Below are 23,147 nucleotides of genomic sequence, written 5' to 3' on the forward strand. Positions count from 1 at the left end.
ATTGTGGTATATGTATACCATGAAATATTATGCAGCCTTAAAAAAGATGGAGACTTTACCTCTTTTATGTTTACATGGATGGAGCTGGAACATATCCAACTTAGTAAAGTAGTATCTCAAGAATGGAAAAAAAATATCCAATGTACTCAATACTACTATGAAACCAATTTGCAATCACTCACACTTTCATATGAAGAATAGATTACAACTATGGCGCAGGATGAAGGAGGGAGGAAGGGGACATGGGAGGGGAGAGGGGAGGTCAGATTGAGGGATGGTGACTAGTAGGACCACACCTATGGTGTATAATGCAAGGGTACTTGTTGGATTTATTAAGTATAGAGTATAAGTGTCTTAACACAATAATTAAGTGAATGAGATGAGGTTTATATTAACCAGTGTGATGTAAACGCTCCTAATTCTATATGAAATCAGCACATTGTACCCCATATATGCAGTAATATATACATGATCTATGCATTGATGATTTAATAAAAATAAATAAATAAATAAAAATGAAATATATTTTTTCTCAAAAAAAATCTAAGTCAGAAAATAAAATAAAGAAAGAAAATTAATCAAACAAAATGTTGGTTCTTTGAAAAGACAAATACAATCAATAAACCCATTGGCCAGATTAACTAGAAACAGAAAAGTAAAATCTTTAATAACCTCAATCAGAAATGAAATGGGGGGGGGAATAACAACTGATATCACAGAGATATAAGAGATTATCTCTGCTACTACAAAAATCACTATGCCCAGGACTTTGACAGTGTGAAAGAAATGAAACAATACCTGGAATTACATCATCTCCATAGACTTAACCAGGAAGAAATACATCTCTTAAACAGACCAATATCAAGGACTAAGTTTAAAGAATCAACAAAAAAGTTTCCAACAAAATTAGCCTGGGATCAGATGGCTTCACATCAGAATTCTATCAAACCTTCAAAGAACAGCTTTTACCTACACTGTAGAACCTATTCCAAGACACTGAGAAGGAAGGACCCTTCCCCAATACATTCTATGAAGCAAACATTGCCCTGTTACCAAAACCAGGAAAGGACCCAACTAAAAAGAATCACAGACCAATTTCACTAATGAATATTGATGCAAAAACACTTAACAAAATCTTAGCTAATAGATGCAGCTACACATTAAAAAATTATACATCATGATCAAATAGTCTTCATCTCAGGGATGCAAGGCAGTTTAACATATGCAAATTCATAAATGTAATTCAGCATATCTATAGAAGCAAAAACAAAGACCATATGATCCTCTCAATGGATGCAGAATAAACATTTGATAAAGTCCAGCATCTTTTTCTAACCAGAACCCTTAAGAAAACAGGTATAGGTGGCACATTTCTAAAGCTGATTGACGCCATCTGGGACAAACCCACAGCTAATATCATACTGGATGGAGGAAAACTGAAAGCATTTCCACTTAGACCTGGAACCACCCAAGGATGTCCATGATTGCTACTATTATTCCACATAGTTCTGGAAGTTCTAGCCAATGCAAGCAGGCAAGACAAAGATGTAAATGGCATCCAGACATGGGCGGAGGTCAAACTCTCTCTCTTTGCTGATGATATGATCTTACACTTAGAAAACTCCAGAGACTGAACCACAAAACTCCTGGAAGTGATCAAGAAATATAGTAATGTCTTGGTATAAATCAATGCCCACAAACCAGTAGCTTTTGTATACCCAATAACAGCCCTATTGAGAAGCAAATCAAGGATACATTCCCTTCACAGTAGCTTCAAACAAACAAAATGAAACACTTAGAAATATTCCTAATAAAAGAGGTAAAGGATCTTTACAAAGAGAATTATGAAACCCCAAGAAAAGAAATAGCAGAAGATATTAACAAATGAAAGAACATACCATGCTCCAGGCTGAGAAGAATCAACATTATTAAAATGTCTATTCCACCAGAAGCAATCTATAGATTCCATGCAATCCCCATTAAAATACCAACATCATACTTTGAAAAACAGGGAAAAAAATGGTACTTCATGTTGTATGTGACCACAAAAAAACCTGTAGTGTAGCCAAAGCTATTCTTAGTAATAAAATAAAGCAAGAGGCATCACCCTACCAGACTTCAGGTTACATTTATTACAAGTCCACAATAAACAAAACACAATGATATTGACACAAAAGTAGAGACATAGACATATGGAATGGAATAGAAAACCAAGAGATGAAACCAGTCTCTAGTTGGCATATGATTTTTGGTAAATCCAACAAAAACATTCAGTAGGGAAAAGAATCCCTATCCAACAAAGGGTTCTGAAAGAACTGGATGACCACTTATAAAAGACTGAAACTGAGCCCACACCTTTTACCACTTACAAAAATTAACTCAACATGGATAAAATATTTAAGTCTGAGACAAGAAACAATAAAAGTCTTAGAAGAAAATGTGGGGACAACTCTTGAGGATGTCAGCCTGGGAAAAGATATTCTGACAAAGACTTCAGCAGCAATCACAACACGGAAAATAAACAAATGAGATTTAGTTAAACTGAAAAGCTTCTGCACAGAGAAGGCCACAACTAGTAAAGTAAAAAGACAACTTTTAGGATGGGAAAAGATATGTGCGTGGTATGAATCTGACAAAGGCTTGATAACTGGAATCTATAGAGAACGCAAAATAATCAACTAAAAAGGAGCAAACAATCTCATCTACCACTGGGCAAGAGATATGAACAGAATTTTCTCTGAGAAAGACAGATTAATGGCTAATAAACATATGAAAAATTCTCATAGTCTCTAATCATCAGAGAAATGCAAATCAAAACCACCCTGTGATATCACCTAACCTCTGTGATACTAGCCCACATCACAAAGTCTCAAAGCTGTTCCATATCTTTGTCAGAATGGATGTGGAGAGAAGGGAACACTTTGATACTGGTTGTGGGACTGCAAACTAGTACAATCTTTTTGGAAGGTAGTATGGAGAATCCTCAAGGAACTCAAATTAGATCTCCCATTTGATTCCACAATTCCACTACTAGGCATCTACTCAGAAGAAAAAAAAATCATTTTATCATAAGGACATTTGCACTAGATTGTTTATTGCAGCTCAATTTACAATCATCAAAATGTGGAAACAAGCTAAGTTTCCACCAACCCAGGAATGGATTAACAAACTGTGGTATATGTATATAGAGAATACTATTCAGCCATTAAAAAGGATGGAGACTTTACATCTTTTGTAGTAACCTGTATGAGGTTGAAACACATTCTTCTCAGTAAAGTATCCCAAGAATGGAGAAGCAAGAATCTAATGTACTCAATTATTAATACATAACCAGTAGACAATCTAATACATGCCTACATAAGAAAAAAAATCAAATCAATTCAAGGTGGGGGGCAGGGGAATGAGGGAGCAGAGAAAGGGGAGGACGGAAGGGGATGGTTGTGTTCCCACTTAATGGCCACATTAAGGTGTATGGCACACATCTTTGGGGTGGGACACGAATATAAGAAGGATTCTAGCTAACAAATGGAAACATTGTAACCTAATCCTTTGTACCCTCAAATTAACTTGATACAATAATTAAAAATAAATAAATAAATAAAAACTTATTGAAGATGGCAAATGGCCAACCTTCATTGTGAGTCAGAGGTGAGGTCAGGACCTCTGTCCCAGTGTTCTGGGGACAGCACAAGGAAAGGCGACATCTCCACAGTACTTAGGAAGATATGGGTAGTACTGCTGAGGTAGCTCGGGTGCTGCAGCTCATGGGGAGATGGAGGCTCACTGGGTGGAGCTGTCTGGAGACACTGCAGCTCAGGTAGGGGTTGTGGGGAGAACAGCTGGGAGAGGCAGTTTGCACCCCACACTCCTGTTTATTAAAACTCACCTATTGAGAAAGGCAGGAAGGCTTCCCTTTTCTTAAATTGTCCATTCTCTAGAAAATGCTCAGGATTGAATGTGTCCGGTGTGGCCCACTCCGCAGGGTCCCTGTGCAGTGCAGTCAGATTGGTCAAGACCATAGTGCCCTGGAGAAGGAGGCAAGACTCAGGCAAGGCTTAACTCATGCATCTCCCCAACACAGAGGGGCAGTGGGGCCTGGGCTTCCCTGCCGGGGCCTGACCCCAACCCACCCACATCTCCTGAGCCCACCCCAGGGCCTCCTCTTTGCAGGGACAACTGACAAATGGAACTGCATGTGCCTGCTGGGAACCCGACGTTTGCCTACTTTTGACTGCAGAGTCTATCTTTCCTACAGGGAAAGGTCAGTGTGGGTCTTGGGAGGGGACAGGTATGCATTGGGGAGAGAACACATGACCACTGCTCCATCCACCTTCTCCGTGTGGTGGTCTCCACGGCTATCCATGGAGCTGCACCTGGGTCCAGGGTGCCATTTGCCTGTTTCTCCTATTCTCTTCCCTCCAGGGTCTAGTGCACTGTCAATATTAGGTTCAGTGACAGCATCAGGTAGGCCAGTGAGGGGAGCTATGGCCCTCTCCATCCAGGGACATACTAAGACAGCCAGGATGCCCTGGTGTGAGCCTTTCTCTCACTGGCCTCCATCCAACCCGTCAGCCAGACTGGTCGAGTTTACGTTCAGTTTCTCCTGACTCTGTCACCTCAGTCCCATGTTCCCCACTGCAGCCTTAGTCTGGGCTGCCACTGTCCTGTAATGGCTCCTCCTCGCTGTGCCCCCTGCCACTCCTCTCAGTCTGCTCCGTGCCAAAAGCAGAGTGAATCTCCAGCATGACCTCTTCACGTCACCCCCACAAGGCTGATGCCTCAGACTCAAGACCTTTCAGCAGCTTCTCATCCCTCGCAGGGTGAAGCCTGGTCCCCTGGCCCCTGTCTGGGCCACTCTGCCCCTCTGCCTGTGCTCCTGCTACGGTGGCTTCTTTCACTCCTCAAACATGCCACATACCCTATCCTATCAATGCCTTTTAGATGCTATTTGCTGCACCAGGAAGGTTCTTCCTCTGAGTTTGTCAACAGCTCACTCCAAATCATCCTTTAACCCTGGGCCCAATTGTCCCCTCCTTCTGGAAGCCTTCCCTGCCCTCTCCTGCCTGTCTGCATCTTACAGACCCCAGTGAGGATTTTCTCCCGGGCAGTGGTCATGGTTTGTAACTATGCACTGGCATGATAATTGTATTCAGGGTTACTTTTCCAGACCAGAGCATTTTAGGTGCATAATGGATATTTGTTGAATTAATAAAGAAAAGTAACTGCCCTTGGGGCATTTTCTATAATAAGCACTAGTTAAATGCTCTATATGGATGATGTTGTTGTACAAACTCATATTATTTTTATATTATATTTTATATTTTTAATATTTTTATTTATATATGAACATGTAAAGAAATATTTTGTAGAGTCTATACTGAATATTTGGTAAATGAAAGTATATTTAGCCACAATTTCTCATTTCCCCTATTTATCGTGATTTTATGGGCAACTTTTGGGACATCAAGTAGTTAATTCAATGTCTCAGTTCCAGGATGGTTAAAAATCAGTGATAAAAGTCTGGGGAGCTGGGCTGGTTCCCTGGATATAAATGAATGGCTGGAAAACTGCAAACAGCATGTGGGGAATTTAGACCTCAGCTTTTTTCCACAAGGTGCCCAATCGGTAAGTGAATTGTAAAGGGACAGTAACCTAGTAATATCCATGGACAAGCTCTACCTCTGAGACCTTCCCTGGGCGGGACACATGTGGAGTAACTCAGAGAAAGTGAAGGAGGGTCCCAGAGGAGGGCCAGGTGGGGAGAAAGAGGGGCAGCACTGTAAATGGCAGTGTGAAGAGAGGACGCCAGGGGCACAGGAGAGCTGTCTGCTGCTAACACTGGCAGGTGGACTGAGATTAGAACTCTCTTTCTGAGGACAGGGAACTTAACAGGGACCACCCATGTTTCCCTGATAACATGCAAGGAAATGACTGTAAAGTAAAAAACCCTCAACTCCGTGGAGGGAGCAGGGTGCAGTACAAGTAATCAGAATAGCTCTGGTTCTGGATCCCCAGCTCTTATCACTATGGACTTGAGAGATGTCATGATAACTTAATTCATCAGAGCCTTGACTTCCCACTTCATAAAATGGGAATGAAAGAGTTATCTGAGAACTGAGTAGGACATTATGAAAGAGGTTAGTTCCACGGCACAGAATCACTGCCTGGTGTTTCCTCCTTTCCCTTCCTAATGACTAACACAGCACACAGTGGGATTGGCCTCCTCGTGAGATGACAAGTGCCCCGTCACGAGACTGTAAATGAAAGCTAGAGAAACACCTGTGGGATGTTGTGTTAGAAACACCTGCATTGATGTGATGTGGGCCCAGTATTCTTAAATGTCCTCTCACATTCCCACATTCTACAACCCCAGGACTGTGAGGCAGAATGTTTCCAAGGTCTGGCCCGGTCCCTAGTCCTGTGAGATGCTCTTCCAGGCAAAGAAAAGGCATCTGTGGCAAAAAGCTGCCTGGTGTGTGCCCACAGAGATTCATAACACACATTAATAAATAAAAATACTGACAAGCCACACGCCAAAGAAAAGCCAATCTTTGCCTGAACGTACTTGACCTAACAATCTTCCCTTCTTCACTCCCCACCAGACTTCTTAATATCTAGTTAAACTTATATTCTAAAAAACACACAGGAAGAGAAGGTAGCGTTACATATGGTGTAACACAGCTTCCCCTCCATTTATGTGACTTCTTAGGAAAAGATTACAGGTCACTTCCCTAGTTCCCATTTCCACCTTCTAAAAGAAGGGCTTGCAGATCTGAGCCTGGTAGTGCCTGGTTACCTTGGGCAGGTGGTATCCAGCCAAGGTGGTGTCAGCCGCCACTTCCCTGGGAACGTTCAGGGGGATGATGTTGCCCATCCTCTGCACCTCATGGATGACGGCGTTGGTGTAGGGCAGGGACTCCCGGGCAGCCACGCTTGGCAGCTGCTCCTGGCCAATCACTCTGTCAATCTCAGCGTGTACTTTCTCTACAAAAGAAGAGGTTCCATTACTTTTTAAACTTTTGTTTTTTCTTCTAATAATGTAGGAGTGTTTGCCAAGATCTTATCTGTTGTATTTCAATTTCTGACCAGATTGTAAAGAAATAAAATGGTTCTTCACCCTTCAAAGGCCTTTTGTCAAAAACTGCTAGTTCTATAACTCTCTATGAGCCTGGTTAGCTAAGGAGTGGAATAACCAGTTCAACAGGCTCACAGAAGGGTTTTGTCTCACTCTATTCAGGCTGCTAGAACAAAAGTGGTGATTACTCTTTAGATCAAGTCCTGAAAGGAAGGTACATGTTTCTCCTTTTCCCTTCCCACTGGTGGAAAGTCAGCCCCCTGGTAAGCCAACAGGGGCATCATTCTGGATACAACAGCAGGGGAAGAGGTTGCAACCCACAGGGCTTTGCAAAGTAAAGCTTAAGTTTTATTTATATATTTGTTTATTTTTTTACCTGAGTGAGAAATAAACATCTAATATTTTTAGTGTCAATTATTTACATTTTTTTAATTGAAGTAAAATGTACATAACATAAAATTTCACATCTTAGCCATTACTAGTGTACACACAATTCAGTAGTATTACGTTTATTCATGGTGTTGAGCAATCAGTCTCTAAACTTTTTGGTCTGGCACATCTGAAACTCTATATGCAAGAAAGAACTGCCCATTTCCCCCTCCCTCATCCTCTAGCCAGCATCATTCTATTTTCTGCTTCTACAAATGTCACCACTTCAGATAACTCATATAAGTAGAATCGTTCCGTAATTGTGTTTTTGTAAGCAGCCTTTTTAACTCCTCCTGACATGTGTCAGAAGTCCCTCCCACTTTAAGGCTGAATAACATGCCATCGCCTGTATCTGCCACATTTTGTTCATCCATTCTTCACCAGGGAACACTGGGCTGCTTCTCCTTCCTGGTATTGTAAATAACGTTGCTGCAAACATCAGCGTAAACTTCATTTCCATCCTCTGTTATCTTGGAGCTCTATTCCAGGAGCCAAATCTATACCCTAACTCAGGAGCTTTCACGCTTTAAAAAATGCAATGCACAGTAAGAAATGTGTTCTACACCAAGACTCGGATGTCTATACATAAATAACATACTGAAAGTACATGTGTAAAATCTATATATGAAGGAAATATAGTTTCATGAACAAACTTACTCTTAATACATGAGAAACACTCTGATATTTCTCTACTTACTTTAGGGGGAAAAGTTGATCTGGATATATAAAATTGATTTATGGCTCATTAATAAATGTTACCCAAATTCTGAAAAACTGTCATAACCATCCCCATCCCCTATGTGCTCAAACTGTTATGTAACCTGGAGGAGTAATGATGATGGGAACAGTCACTGTTCTTGGGTGGATTCCTGTCTGTAGAGAGCTACATGAACAATGTGTGATAAGCCCACTAATGGAGGTGAACTGAGTCATCCCTGGAGGATAAAAGTGCTAAAGAGGTGGAGACACATCTTAGGGAGGTAGATTTGAGCAGATTCTTCAGGAAGAGATGCAAGTTTACTGTGTAGAGAAATTGGGGAAGCACATTCTTGGCAGAGGGAAGAGCAGAGGTCATGACACAGAGGTACACACAAGGACAGAGCAAGGAAAATAACATGTAGGGTAGTGAGGCCTCTGTGGAGGGTGGGGTGTGACCAAGTCTAGACAGACAGAAGGGGCACCTTAGACTCCAGGGTCTGGCCATGACCCAGGAGGCAGTGGGAACCATTACTTAAAAGAAGGGAAGGGCACCACCAGATTTTCTCATGGGACTGGAACTCTTCCCTGGGACTTTCCAGGAACTTGATTTACTTCACCGTCTTCCCCCTTGACCTGAGCTTCTTCAAAACAGGATTTATCTATTATACATGTGTTACCTGAACCTACCCTAGACCTGGCAGATGGTGCAAAGAACGTGCCTGTTCCCACGTCCCCATCATCCCAGGACCCTTCTCCTCTCCTTCCATTCTGCCATGTTCTCGTCTGGCCCCAAATGTAGGCCTTGCACCCTGGGAGGCATCACTCTGTCCTGGGATGGGCACACACACTGACACACCCACCTTGGATGTCTGGGTAGAGGGCCATGTAAAGCAGCCCCCAGCGCAGGGTGGTAGAAGTTGTCTCGGTTCCAGCAAAGAAGAGGTCCAGAGTGCTCCAGATGAGATTCTCTTCATGGAAACTTGAGTTAGCATTGCTGGCATTCTAGGAAGGACAATATTTAATGCTATTTTTTGCTTTACTCAGATGATTCCCAGTTGCCATAACATGCAGGAGCTTCACCTTGGAAGGCATGTGGAAGGAAAGGTCTCAGAAGAAACAACTTCCCTTCGGCCTCCCCATGAGCTGGAGGCTTATTACAGGATCACCACTAGCATTGTCCTGCCCCAAGTGCTAGAAGCTTTTTGGGAGGATGAAAATTAAAGGCAAAGATTTTCTTATGCCTATAATTTGGGAGAAGCCATTAGTCCAGTGGGAGGAAAATGGGCTATGACTAAGATAAATTTGGCTTCAATATCGGCCACTTCACTTAGCAGCTCTAGAAGTTAAGGTGAGTCACCTGACACAGTAACTGCCAGAAGAGTTGTATTTAATGTGCACTAATTTCCATCCCAAAGCCTCATGAAGCATATATAACTCACATGTCTCTACCTCAGGAGCCACATAATAAAACACCATGACCTCAACAGGAAAGTGTTTTTTTGTTTTTTTTTTTTTTTTTCCCAGTGCTGCAGTCAATGTATTAATCTTCCTGTGTTCTGGTTTCCAATTTTATAAAATGAAAATAACCATGCACACCTCAAGATGACTATCTGAATTACATGAGAAGTCTGAATTACATGACTGTCTGAATTACAAGGGCACACAGCAAGCACTCAACATATGTTTGTACTGAAAACACAAAGAATAAATGCAATTCCTTTTATGACAAACAATTCTCCTTTCTCCTCACTAATCTTTTCCTTCCAATTGAACCATTCTGATTCCACAACCATTCCTTATGCCACCCCACCATCTGTATCGTGCTCCTTGGAAGCTTCCATTTGTCCCACTTACTCGTGGTATCCATGGTCTCACACCTGGACACCATCAAGCACGTGTGGTCTCCTCCTCTGGGGAGAGGAAAATGCCCCCTGATAATGTTATTCCTGTAGGTGAAACAAGTGGGAACGGAATCCATCATTCTGCCCATCCCACTAGAATGGCTCAAAAATTGATGTTGGTAAAGATTATGTCACTCTTCAGTGATGTGTATTAGCCAGAGGGCTGCAGACAAGGGCATGTGTCCATTTTGCCCCCTCTTTCCAGGCTTCTGGCCTATAACATTGAAAATGGTGGTATGGGGTACAGGGGAAGGCACAGCTCCTTGTGTTCTACAGTGGAGATGGGAGCAGGGCAGGTCATTGGTTCCAGGCCCATGAGTGATAAAACAGAGGTTGGAGGTGCAGTTGCTGTTTTCCTCATGTGCACAGGCACATCAGGTCAGATGTATATAGAGGGGAGATGATGGGGATCGAAAGGAAGTATTGTGCATACACAATAATCCCATCTTTCCTTCTAATTTGCTCCATCAATCCTGAGTTAATATTGCCATACATGTTCTGAAATAGTGTCCCTTTGACTTCCCTGTGACAGGCTGATAAATGGTGCACAAACCTGTCCATCTACATGTCTTCCCCCGGCACCTTGGATGTTAACTTATGTTAACTTATGTGGCAAAAGGGAATTTGCAGATGAGATTAAGTCAAAAATTCTGAGATTGGAACTTTATTTTGGATTATCCCACTGGCCCAGTGTCATCACAAGGGTCTTTATAAGAGAGAGACAAGAGCATCAAAGCCAGAGAGAGAGATGTAAGGATAGAGCAGAGATCACAGGGGACAGAGGGAGGCTGTGCTGCTAGCTTCAAAGATGGAGGATGGGGCCACAAGCCAAGGAATATAGGCAGCCTCTCAAAGCCAGGCAAGTCACAAGAATAAAGTCTTGTCTGACGCCTCCAAAAGGAGCAAGCCCAGCCAACACCTTAACTTTAGCCCTGTGAGACTGATCTCAGACTTCCCATATCCAGGACTATAGGAGAAAAAGTTTCTGCTATTTCAAGTTTGTGGTAATTCATTACAACAGCAGTTAGAAACTAACACAACCCTATTTTCTCTTTAAGAACAAAACATAGGAAACAACTCTGGTGTCCTCACCTTGCTGATTTCTTTGAGATAAGCATCTATGAAGTCTCTTGTTTCATCAGGGTTCCAATCTCTCTTATGGTTTTCAATGATATGAGCAACAAACAATTTTAGTTTTTCCCAGTTTCTGAAGACAGTTGTGTGGGAACCGGGAAGGAACTTCATTATCCATGGAAAGATATTGTAGAGCTGATTGAGGAAAACAGAACAATCATGGACACAATGTGGCCCTACTTTCCCCCCCATTTAACACAGTAGAAGCCAATCTCTTGCCCCTTCTCTTTTATTCACTCATTGAAACCTCAATCATCCTTGACCCCATTTTTCTCTCACTCCTCTAGCTAGGCACTTTCACTTTCTGTGAAAAATACATCCAGCCACTTTTGGCCATTACAACAGAATTCCATCCTGGTACAAACTACCACCATTTCTTCCCAGGTTGCTGTAAGAAGACTTTTACGCACACAGTCTTGTGATTCCATCGCCAACCCCAGTCACAGCCTATCTTCCCCAGTGCTAACAGAGGGATCAATGAACAGTTTAACCAAGTCTTTCCATTCCTTGGCTCTCAATTCTCTGGAGTCTGTCCACAGCAAAGAATAAAGCACTATGTTACTCCTCTGACATATGAGCCCTGTTCACCACCTCCTTCTTAACCTTGCCCTCTTCTGTTCAGCACTGACCTCTGGGATCACAGCAAGGACAGTCCTGTTTCAGGCCTATAAAGCTGCTATTCTCTCTGCCTAGAAAGCTCTTCTCTGACGTCCACATAGCCCAGCCCCTCACTTCATTAGGGCTGTGCTCTATGTCACCTCCTTGGAGCTACCTGATTGATGATCCTGTAAGTGGCAGCTCTTCTGTCACCCTCCATCTATTCTCTTATCCAGTTTTGTTTTCTGTCACAGCAATTATCACTAATGAGTGTCTGTATGTGTGTTACTGTGTATGTGTATGTGTGTGTGAGTGTGTGCGTTTGTCACTCGCAACCATGTGTGGTGTGATCGATCTCCATGTGGGTAAGACTTCACATTTTTCATGGAAATAAAATGGTTATTGAAAAATTTATCTCTAATATCTTGTAGAAAGTAGAGAGAATAACATAATGGGAAAATACCTACACTTAAATTGAGATGGACATGGGTGTAAGTACGAGGGTATTTGCCTGTATGTATTTGGAGAACATCCTCCTACATAAAATATCATGAAAACAGAAAGCAAGTATTCCATGTACTCAGTATTAATTTGAAAGTAGTAGATGAACAACTGTAGGCCCACACAAGAAAAAAATGCAATTAAATTCAAGAAGGGAGAGCAGAGGAGGAGGCTAAGTTTCCACCTGTTGGATACAACATAGGGTTGTATCCTAAAAGGATATAGGGGCATATGGCATACCTTCTGGGTGAAGGACTTGGTGTCTGACATCTGCCCCAATATCCTTTTACCCAAGATATCCAAAAGAAAGAGAGCTGCATTACCTGGCTTGCCACTGAAGCCTCCATGTATGTGGCCTCATCCAGTAACCTCAGCAGCTCCTGAAACTCACCATCCTGGTACTCAAATCGCTTCCCAAAGGTGATGGAGCAAATGACATTGGAAACTGCATTGTTGATTTTGAAGTGAGGGTCAAAAGGCTGTCCTGGATGGGGAGGAAGAACAAGATGAATCCTTCTGATAGGATACTTTCTAGTGCCTACAGACAGTCTCCTCTCTAGGACATGGGACATACCTAGTACAGAACCATTTTTGAGACCTGGCCACACCACCTCACACTGGGTTTGCCATACAGCAAATAGTCAATGACACAGGCAAACCCATAATCAGGGTTTAAATTCAGGAATGTGTTCACTGCCCATCTCCATGTGTTTAATTCTAGAACTCCTTCAGAGCAGGATCACTTGGTTTTTGCCTGTTCTATCCTCACCAGTTAGCATAGTCCTAGGCACAGAATAAGCATTTAGGCATTGTATAAATATCCTTCTAATGAATGAATGGGCACAATCTCCTACGTCCCTCCCAGAGATGCTCACCGTTCTCCTCTTTTACTGCCTCAACGAGGTGGTAGGCCTCCTCCTGAATGCGTTCCTCTAAGCTCTTCCTCCCTAAGCCAAAGTTCCTCAGTGCCGTCAGGGCGAACCTTCTTTGCTCCTTCCATACCTGGCCATTGGACATGATCAATCCTGGGAAGAGAAAGTCAGGATGATGGTATTCTGCTTCAGTAATGTGAACATCCAGCAAATGGTATGAGGATGTGTGTCAGACAGAGGGAAGAGGAAGGGAATGAAGGCCCCTGAAAACTGCTCAGAGCAATCACCCCAAAGCAGTGGACATAAATGATGTCTCTGCATTTTATAGACTTCAGCAAATATTTTTATGCATTCTGTAATTCAGTACTCACAGAAATTTTATGGGTAGATACAATTATTACCACTCCCTCAATTTTATTAATGAGAAAACTGAGGAATAGAGGATAAAGTAGACTTTATAAGACCACACAATTAATGAAAAGCTAAACTGGTATTCAAACTCAGGCCTGCCTATTCTAAAGTCCATACTTTGAATATTAGCCACCTAAGTAAAGTTAAGTATTTACATTATGCTGATGCTAGGAATGCACGTATGGATAACATAAAGTCTATACACATAAAGAGGTAGATAAAAGCTTTGGAGGAGAGTTCCTGTCTATGTCAAACATTAAAAGATGAAGGAATAACTCAAGAAAGAAAGGAGGAGAAAATATTCCATACAGAAAAACAATACTGGCAAATGGGAAAGAAAATCGTGCTGTGCTCCACAGACCATATCACAGGTAATGCCAAGCTCCTTTCCTTGTCTTCACCTCCAGAGCACTGCTCACCTCCTTTGACACCTGGCTTTGGCCTCCATCAACCAGTGAAATGGCCCTTCTTGCTGTCAAGTTCAGGAACAACTTTTAACCTCATCTTACTAGATCCTTCAGTAGCATTAGATACTTCTTTCTGGAAACACTCCCTTCCAGGGGTCCTAAGGATACCACACTGTCCAGATTTTCTTCCTAATTCTCTGCCAGCAACTTCCCATATCTTCTGCTGGTTCATCTTCTTCTGTTAACTATTGAAATTGTGGAGGTGTTCAAACTTAGGTCTATACCTTTCCTCTTCTCATACTACATTCCATTTCTGGGAAATCTTATCCCTCTCTAAAATTTAAAATAGCATCTCTTGATAGTGACCATGTATTTCTGTCTCTGAGCTCTAGACTTGTACATATTATTATAAAATCTGCCTGATTTTGGAGACATAAGGCATTCTGAACTGGTCATGTCCATACTTGACCTCATGGTTTTCTCTGCGCCCACTTCCAACCACAGAAAATATCTTGTGCTTTCCTCAGTGTTCCTTCTTTCCATCATCCACCTCTTTGGGTGTCATCTCCATACCTCATTCTGTCAGGGGTGTCCAACCTGTGGCCCATGGGCCACAGTTGATTTTGTGTCAGATACCACGAAAAATGTGTGCAGACTTTTTCTTTGCTCATCAGCTTTCATTACTATTTGTGTACTTAATTTATGGCCCAAGACAACTCTTCTTCTAATGTGTGGCAAAGAAAACAATAGGTTGGATGACCCTGACTAGGTCCTCATGCCTTACCTGGTTTGCCTCCTGGCTGTCTGGAATCCATATATCTCCACTGCCATTATCTTGGTGCAACCTACTATGATATCTCACCATCCCCTCAGTCTAATCTCCCAGCTTCTCTAACATAAAAAGTTATCCAAGTCTCTTACTCTTGTTACCCTATTCACTAAATGGTAGCCTAAGTGAGTCTTAAAAATGTACAGTGTAAATATGAAAATTCCATTCAAAAACTTCTGTTGTTATGTGGACGAAAACCAACATCCCTAAGAAGAACTTGATGCATTACTCCTTGCCAAGTGTAGCAGCTTCATTTTCACTTATCTTCTTTTAATCCCTGGAGTTGCCACATAGGCTACCTTACAAAACCTCAAGGTTGCTGTCCATGGATTTCTTATATTCATTCCCACTGCTTGAAGTTTCTTTATTAAATTGGCTTTGCCTGAATCTCAGAACTTTATTAGATAACTCTCAGAAGTGCATCCTGCATTTGTTTTCCCGACACTATGGGATTTGAATTGTTACAGTTAATTGATACTGCCTTTCTCTCTGAATACAAGTTATAGGGGGATGTAGATTTCTGTTCTACTCACTGTCATATCAGCTTCACATGGTGGATAATACAGTGAGTAGACATAGAATTGATCAATGTTTTATAAATGAACTGGGAAACACCTAAAATTTGGTGCTCTGACACAGGATTAGATCTAATTAATATTTCATTTCAGTTTTTAAAGGTTTAAGTATTTTTAAAGATGATTTTAAGTTCTCGTGCCAACCTAACCTACCACATGTGGTCTGATAATTAATTTCACAAACTCATCCTAGAAAAAATGTTACCTACCTCACTGGTGAGCTTCACTTCATGGGACTCCCATTGGGCAGCTATGACCCAGCACCAGGACCCCACCAACCTTCAAAGCAATTTTGGAACTCTTTTTCTGGAATGATCATTACAGCTATCATTTTATGAGGTCAGACAATTAAATTTGTGAACTCATCCTTGAAAAAGTTTACATACCTCATTGCTGAATAGCACTATAGTCAGTAGACGGCCAAGGGAAGGACTTCCAAGGTGAGCACAGTGTTATTCAGGAGTGAGATATGTAGCATTTTTTCTAGGATGAGTTTGCAAACTTAATCGTCAGACCTCACCTGTGAATCACAAGGTCAGAGATCCCCGATGCAGCACAGCCTTCATGAGGAACATGAGGAGCAGGAGACAAGAGCAGCAGTAGAAGGGAGCAGATCCACACCCACTTTCCCAGGGAGGGGCTTCAGGGGAAGCAGGATCAGAGGACACATCTCCTTTCCCTGGGTGGTGATGGGTTGGCACGGTCACTCCATTAGAAGAGCGGCTGGTATGAGTTTGTGCAGGACATGTGGTTTCTAAATATCTAATAGAGCTGGTCCTTTCAGGCCCTCTGAGGGGGTGACTTCAATCAGGAAATGTGGGCATCCACCTTGTGTTACTATCAGGATTTTTATAAGTGGATCAGTTTGGGGGTGTTGGAAAATTATATTCACAAGGGCACCTCTAACAGACCACAAGAACATGAAACACACACCTTCCATTGATCCAGACACTCACCATGTCCCTTAATGATACGTTCTCGCACAGGAAAAACAGGGCGGTTTGCAAAGTTTTGGTCCTTATGAATGAAGGCTTCTCTGATCAAGGGCAATCCAGTAATAACAACTGAAGATACATTTCTGAATTCAAAGTTAACAATGTTCCCATATTTCTTCACAAACTGAAAAACAGTTAAGTAGTCACAGCTGAATACACACACACCTGAGTGTTCAGAAATGGAGGGGTGTGAAGTTGGAGGGACTATTTTTGAGGGGAGTGTTGTGTGTCTGTGTGTTTGTGTGTGTGCACATTGGTCAGATGAAAATGCTTTTGTTTCCCTTTCCCTTCCTCTCAACAAGGCTGAGAGTCAAATCACTTTAGGATGAGCAAGGTCCCTTATAAAACATCCATTCATATATTTAACACCATGAATGGAGCGAGCATCCACCACGGGCCCCAGAGCAGGGCATGAGGATGTAACTGTAGTAAAATAAACAGGGTGTCTAACCTCACGCATCCTGGAGTCCAGGGAAGAGAGAGAATTCAGCTCATGTGAACCCCCAAAGAAGGCTGAGATAAATGTAGTGTAAGTCTCTGTAGCAGCCTGGACTTCTGAGCAAATGATAAAATCTGTTTAACCACAAGAGATTGTCCCCTTCCTACTGTGGGCACAGGCAACAGAAACACATGCGGGACACAGGAAGGTCCATCCCAGGGCAGGACCAGCACTGAGAGAGCCCTCCAGCTCTGGGGTGATGGGGAGATTTCGGCTTTCAGTCACTGGGGGCTTCTGGGAACTTGTTTCACTTTGTTGAGTCTCAGCTCCCCTCCCTCAAAGCATCCTGTGAGGAAGCATGACAGCAGCAATGTGAAAGCCACTTTGTTTTCTGGCCTATGTGTGTTTTGAAGGAAGGAACAAGCTTTACGTGGGAAGGGCTACAAACATGCGCTCATGGTGGCAGAAGGAACAAGTGCTCACTGATGTACAGGAACAAACTACTTGGAGTCATAGAAAGGCACATTCCCTATGTGACCACCTATGGTAGCAGTGACTTTCCTCTTCTTGCAGAAAGTGAAAATGAGTCAGAGTTGAAGCAATACAAGCGAGATGACAAAGCTGTTGAGTGGTGCAGGGAGTTTGCCAGGCATTACATAAGACTTGAGGACAGAGACATGAGCCTGAGATGGCTCTGGGACCTGAAAGTTTAGGGAGAGTGAGAATGAGAAGAGAGCTGGGTGGGAGGAGAAAGGAGGGAACAGGAGTGTGTTTGTGTGGTCAGGAACATGCACATGTGTGCAGGGATGTGCCACCATATGTCAGAGGGCAGAGCACAGTCACTGGTCAAAGTCTCTCCTATCTAATCAGTCCTTCCTATCTAGTCAGGACTGGTCAAAGTCCCTCCTATCAAACTAGGCAGGCAAAGGTTCCAACCCAGTCCTGCCTTCTGCCTGCCTGGACTGAGTCTAGCTGTGGGCATGGTATCAAACAAAAGGGCTCCACTTCCTCCAGGTGTCTTTGACTCCTTCTCTGTCCTCATCCCCTGTGCTTACCCTCCAACATGTCACTCTTACAGACCTGGACCTATATCCCCCACCAGGGCAAACAGTATGGGCTCAGTCTAGTCCCCCCACCCTCCTCCCACACTGAAGACTGGACTGAATTTAGCCTCTTGCCCAGCCTACATCAGTCTGTTAGACATCAGAGTGTGTGTATAATCCTAACAGACAGGAATCATTCTACATTTCTACATTCTACATTTCTGTAAGGTTTAACATCTTATCCTCAATATTATAGTTTATATATGCTATACTTTAGTCTCTTGCTTAGCCTCCCTTATCAGTTTGTTTATCTTCGGCACAGCATGACCTGTCTCACTAGGGCCAAGCTTCAAATCAGTCTGACTACAAAGTACGCGTCTTTACTTCCAAGAAATGCGGTAATGAGTCCATCCACATCAATTTTTTAATTCACCTTGCTGAATTCCTCTATATACTGCTTAGGCCTATCATAAGGGATTAATATACAATATTCTATAAGGTTGATTTAGAAGAGCTGAAAAATGTCCAGTTAAGGTAGATGCTCCTAACTGGCCATCTGCACAGTCTAGAATCTCTGATTGCATTGGGGAGGGATTCAGAACTCCATTACCCTTTTCTGAAATAAACATCTTTGGAGTTCTGGCTCTATCTGATGTTGTATATTTCTAGATCATCAAAAGTGGATGAACACTTAAGAAAATTGGTATAGAGGGGACATTTCTTAAACTGATAGAGGCCATCTACAGCAAACCCACAGCCAATATTGTATTGAATTGACTTAAATTGAAATCATTTCCACTCAGATCAGGAACCAGGTAAGGTTGCCCATTGTTTCCACTGCTCTTTAACATTGTAATGGAAGTTTTAGCCATCACAATTAGGCAAGAAAAGGTGATCAAGGGTATCCATATAGGGTCAGCATATGTCGATGCAAAGGTGAATATGTAGGTGACCAGGAGCAACAGAGCTGTCCTGTCTGACCAGAGAGCAGGTTCATTAGTCAAAGAGCACTGACCATGGAGTGCACCAAGGTCAGGATCCTGGGGGGTCTGCTAAGTCCTTCAGTAGAAGAAGTTGGAAATCTAATGGAGCAAACAGCTGCATAATCAGTTCTATTATTACCATCTGTACAATAAATTATTTGATGGAGGGAAGTTTAGGAAGCACACAGGGGACCAGATTCAAGGGCAGGCTCCTGGGAGGTGTCTTCTCAGTAGACAAAGAAGATGGGGGACAAGTCGGCAAGGTAATCTGAGCTAGACTGAGGAGAATCTTGTCAGGGGAAATATTTTGGATTCTTTTGGCTTACAGTTAGAAGTCTGAAGATGTCTGAGGAGGAGAGGCTTAAGAGTTTGGATCATGGAGTCCTATAAGCCTGTTTGAATCCAGATTCTGCTTCTCACTTTCTGTTTGATTTGGGGGCAAATTATTTAACTTTCTTTGTCTTAGCTTTCAAATCTATAAAACTGCAGATATTATTAGTTCCTATAATTAGTGTTGTGGTGATAAGTAACCATAACACTAAAGTCAATAATAAAAGTTTTATTATTATTACTGATATTTTAGGGAGTGCAGTTTTTGTAGAAAGACTCTCGGAATGGTATCAGTGAAGGAGTGGAGAGGCAGAGAGCAGACAGTCCACTAATGTGGCCCATGCAGTAGCTAGGTAGAGTAAATGAGGCAGGGAAGGTATCCAACAGCTGGCTTTTCTTGAGTTTTTTTATATAAACTTTTAAAGGCGGGGGGGGCAGAGTGGAAAATAGAGAATCAAGCCATCAACTCTGTGCTAAGCATTCTGAAAGTCGCTTGATATTCATTGACTTATTTTATTTTTATTATAATCCTATGAAGAATTCCTAGTTGTCAGAAAAACAGGTAAAGAGATTTTAGCTCATAGGCAGTGAGCATAAAGTTTGGGCTCTTTGCAACACATTCCATAGGTCTCATCCTTAAGTGAAAAGACAGACCCTTTCTTCTCCCTTCTTCTGTGTTTTGATGGAGCTCCCTAAGTATCAGTCGGCCACACTGTCCAGCCTGCATGGTTGTGGCCAGTGGGACACAGGAGTAGTTATAGGTGCACTACCTCTCCTCTCCCCTTCTCATGGGCGGGAACTCATACATGACGGTGTTGGCAGTGGACCACAGCAATAGAGATAGAAGGAACTGGAGGTTGTAGGTGACACTGTGGTACAAAGAAGCCTCCCTATCCTGAACTTCTAATCCTAACTCTGAACTCATCTGTAAGACAAATAACCAGTCTTGTTCATATCACTGTATTTGGGGGTCACTTTGTGACTTTATCAATTTTATTCTCCCACCTTAGTCTGATGAGATTCTCTCCCATATAAATAAGTATTCTTACCATAAGCCATATAGGTATAGCAGGGAAAGTTTACAGCTTGGGGTGGGGTGGGAGGTGGGGGCGAAGTTCCCATAATTCCACACAGATAGACCAGTCTCTTCACTGTCCTCTCACTGTGTTCCCCCCTTTTAAAATCTCCTGTACTTTTACTCTACTTAGGTACTTGCGAAACATCAAATATTCCTTTAAAGTTCAGTTCAATTTACTCCAACATCCTACAGAACGTATTCCCAGGGTTTCCCCTTTATAGGAATCCCATCTCCTGATATCCCATATGGTTGCCAAGTATGTACACCACACATTTCCTCATACCGTGTTTTGTATGGTGCCTGGCATATGGTGAAAACTTCATAAGAGTCTGTTGAAGGAATGAACCTGTGAATAAATCAGTTGTCTTCAAACTGTATCATGAAAAGTCAAATAAACTTGGGTTCAAGTTCTTGTTTTGCCATTATTTAGCTGAACACTAAAATCTTGTTTTGCCATTATTTAGCTGAACCCGAAAAATCACTTTGCGGTTTGTCCTTAGCCAGAATTCCATAGTAAAATGGAAATGCCATAAGGTAGTCTGTAACTTTTGTGCCTATCAATGAGATTAAATAAGAATTAACACAAAAATTCTGATGATGCAAGATCTATTAGGCAGTCATGTAACACCTAATGTTTTTCAATCCCCCAAAATGTACATTTAATTATAATGAAATGACTCCCTTTAATTGCATGTTTTTTGCCCCCAGATTTATAGAAATGTAAACCTAAATAAATAAAAATAAACACTGTGATGACAAGTCCCTGGGCCAGCAGTGAGAACCTAGTTTCAGTTTCATCACCAGCTCATTCTGTGACATTAGGGGAAGGATTTAACCTCATATCTAGTATAGCAAGGGCACAGATCAAACTTCTTAATTCAGACAAGACTGAGTAAAATCATCCGTTTTACTTCTAATCTTTCTGCTAATCATGAGTAATAGAAACCAGAACAACTCCTAGAAAAGCCTTCTCACTCCAGCCAAAAGGCAGGAAGAGGACAGCCTGACAGGACAGGAACTTTTAGCCTTCTCACCTTTCAGTGCCTGGGAAAACACCAAAAAAGATGCGACCTTCCTCAGCTCTAAAGGGTGTGTAGACACTTGTGTAAAGTGCCCCAGGCATGTGTAGGGAAGAGGGAGCTAATACCCGTGTGCACCAACTATGAGCCCGGTCAATATGGACCACTCACTGTTTTATTTAACCTTTATACCACCTGTCACAGTGCTGACTCTCAGCAGAGAGACCTGTGCTGAGTGGCACCAACACCAGCTGAAGGTTCTTAAGAAATTGTTGTGTCTGGGAGAACTCTAAAGAATTCAGAGCGGCCAGGGTTAGGGAGCGCTGACAGGAGATAATTAAAAGTGTTCAGGTCGAGAAGGGTCCCAGGTGAGCACTGGGAGGCAGTGGGAGGCGCTGGGACAATTCAAGCAGAGGAATGACATTTCTAAATTATGACTCTAGGGGAGAGCAGTGCAGGGAGGAGGCTGAAGGCAGGGGCTGTGTCAGTGTGGAGGGAGAGCGACCCAGGTGAGAAATGATGAGGACTCAGGCAGCGTTACACGGTTTTACGAATGGGCAATGAGCCTTCCTAGAGTTATAGCATTTTTGCGGATACCATGAAAGAGGTCAAGGCAGTCAGAGCATAAATTAGACGTTCCAATACTGCTTAGCAGATAACATGCAATGAACTGAGTTAAGGCACTTAACATGCCTGGTACTCTTAATAATATCCCACCCCTAGGAAGTGCAGTTTACGCCATAGTAAGGAGGCTCCAAGTGGGGGTTACCTGCTTACAAGCATGAGCCACCCTGTCCCACCGCCACCTCGCTCCCGGGAGTCCCTCGTTATCACTTCGCCCTCTCCTACCCGCTGAACTCTCAGATGCGACTGCTCAAAGCCAAGGTGGAAGAAGTTGCCGAGGAAGGGCAGGCGCCAAGGCCCTGGCGGGTAGTTCTTTGGTCGCCGGCTTTTGAGGAAGTCAGCGAAGAGCAGAAAAGTGACAGCACCCAGCAGGAGGGTCTGGGGATGGAGCACTGCCCAGAGGACGGCCCCCAGGAAGCCCATCGCCAGGAGCAGGCCAGGGATGACGCGAGCTCTTCTGTGGCCTGAGAAGCTGACGGATCCTGCCTTCCGCCGCTCCAGCAGTTAAGCACCGCCCGTCCCAGCCCTCTGTCCCTTTCACTCTTGCACAACCTCCCAGCTCCCCGCCTCACCTCATTCTCCGCACCACCCCGCCCCATCCGCCCCCTGAGTCCGGCCTGTTGCCAGCACCCTTGCTCTCAACCCGGCACTCTTTTCAGCGCCCAGATCCAACCTGCCCCTCTTTTCCCAGCCCTGTCCTAACCCCGCCCTTCCGCTCAGACCCCTCATCCTAACCCCGACGCTCCCCTCAGAGTCCTTTCCTAACCCCGACCCTCTACTCAGACCCATCGCCCTAACCTCGAGGGTCCCCTCAGAGTCCGGTCCTAACCCCGCGACTCTCCTCACCACCCCCCATCCTAACCCCGCCCCTCCCCTCAGAGTGCCGGCCTAACCCCGCCCCTCCCCTCAGAGTGCCGGCCTAACCCCGCGACTCTCCTCAACTCCCGCCTCCTAACCCCGTCCCTCCCCTCAGAACCCCGTCCTAACCCCGACCCTCCCCTCAGCGTCCCGGCCTAACCCGCCCCTCCCCTCAGAGTCTCGGCCTATCCCCGACCCTCTCCTCAGAGTCTCGGCCTATCCCCGCCCCTCCCCTCAGAGCCCCTTCCTAACCCCGCCCCTCCCATCAGAGTCCCGTCCTAACCCCGCCCCTCCCCTCAGAGCCCCGTCCTATCCCCGCCCCTCCCCTCAGAGCCCCTTCCTAACCCC

General features: G+C 43.5%; 1 protein-coding gene across 1 annotated transcript in view; it reads right to left on the reverse strand.

Moving 5' to 3' along the window:
• The window catches only part of LOC100951361 (cytochrome P450 2J2-like), a 34,934-nt gene extending 12,463 nt beyond the window's left edge, over positions 1–22,471 (reverse strand). Inside the window, exons 1-8 of the mRNA XM_012807212.2 lie at positions 22,167–22,471; positions 16,387–16,549; positions 13,212–13,361; positions 12,660–12,820; positions 11,197–11,373; positions 9,064–9,205; positions 6,797–6,984; positions 3,887–4,025 (exon numbers count right to left, since the gene is read on the reverse strand). Coding sequence (XP_012662666.1) covers positions 3,887–4,025; positions 6,797–6,984; positions 9,064–9,205; positions 11,197–11,373; positions 12,660–12,820; positions 13,212–13,361; positions 16,387–16,549; positions 22,167–22,364 — 1,318 coding nt within the window. The 5' untranslated portion in view covers positions 22,365–22,471. The remainder of the gene's footprint in view (positions 1–3,886; positions 4,026–6,796; positions 6,985–9,063; positions 9,206–11,196; positions 11,374–12,659; positions 12,821–13,211; positions 13,362–16,386; positions 16,550–22,166) is intronic.
• Between the last annotated feature and the right edge of the window lie 676 nt (positions 22,472–23,147).

The sequence above is a fragment of the Otolemur garnettii genome, unplaced genomic scaffold (assembly GCF_000181295.1).
Source record: "Otolemur garnettii isolate 467f Iridium unplaced genomic scaffold, OtoGar3 scaffold00066, whole genome shotgun sequence".
NCBI classification, from domain to species: domain Eukaryota; kingdom Metazoa; phylum Chordata; class Mammalia; order Primates; family Galagidae; genus Otolemur; species Otolemur garnettii.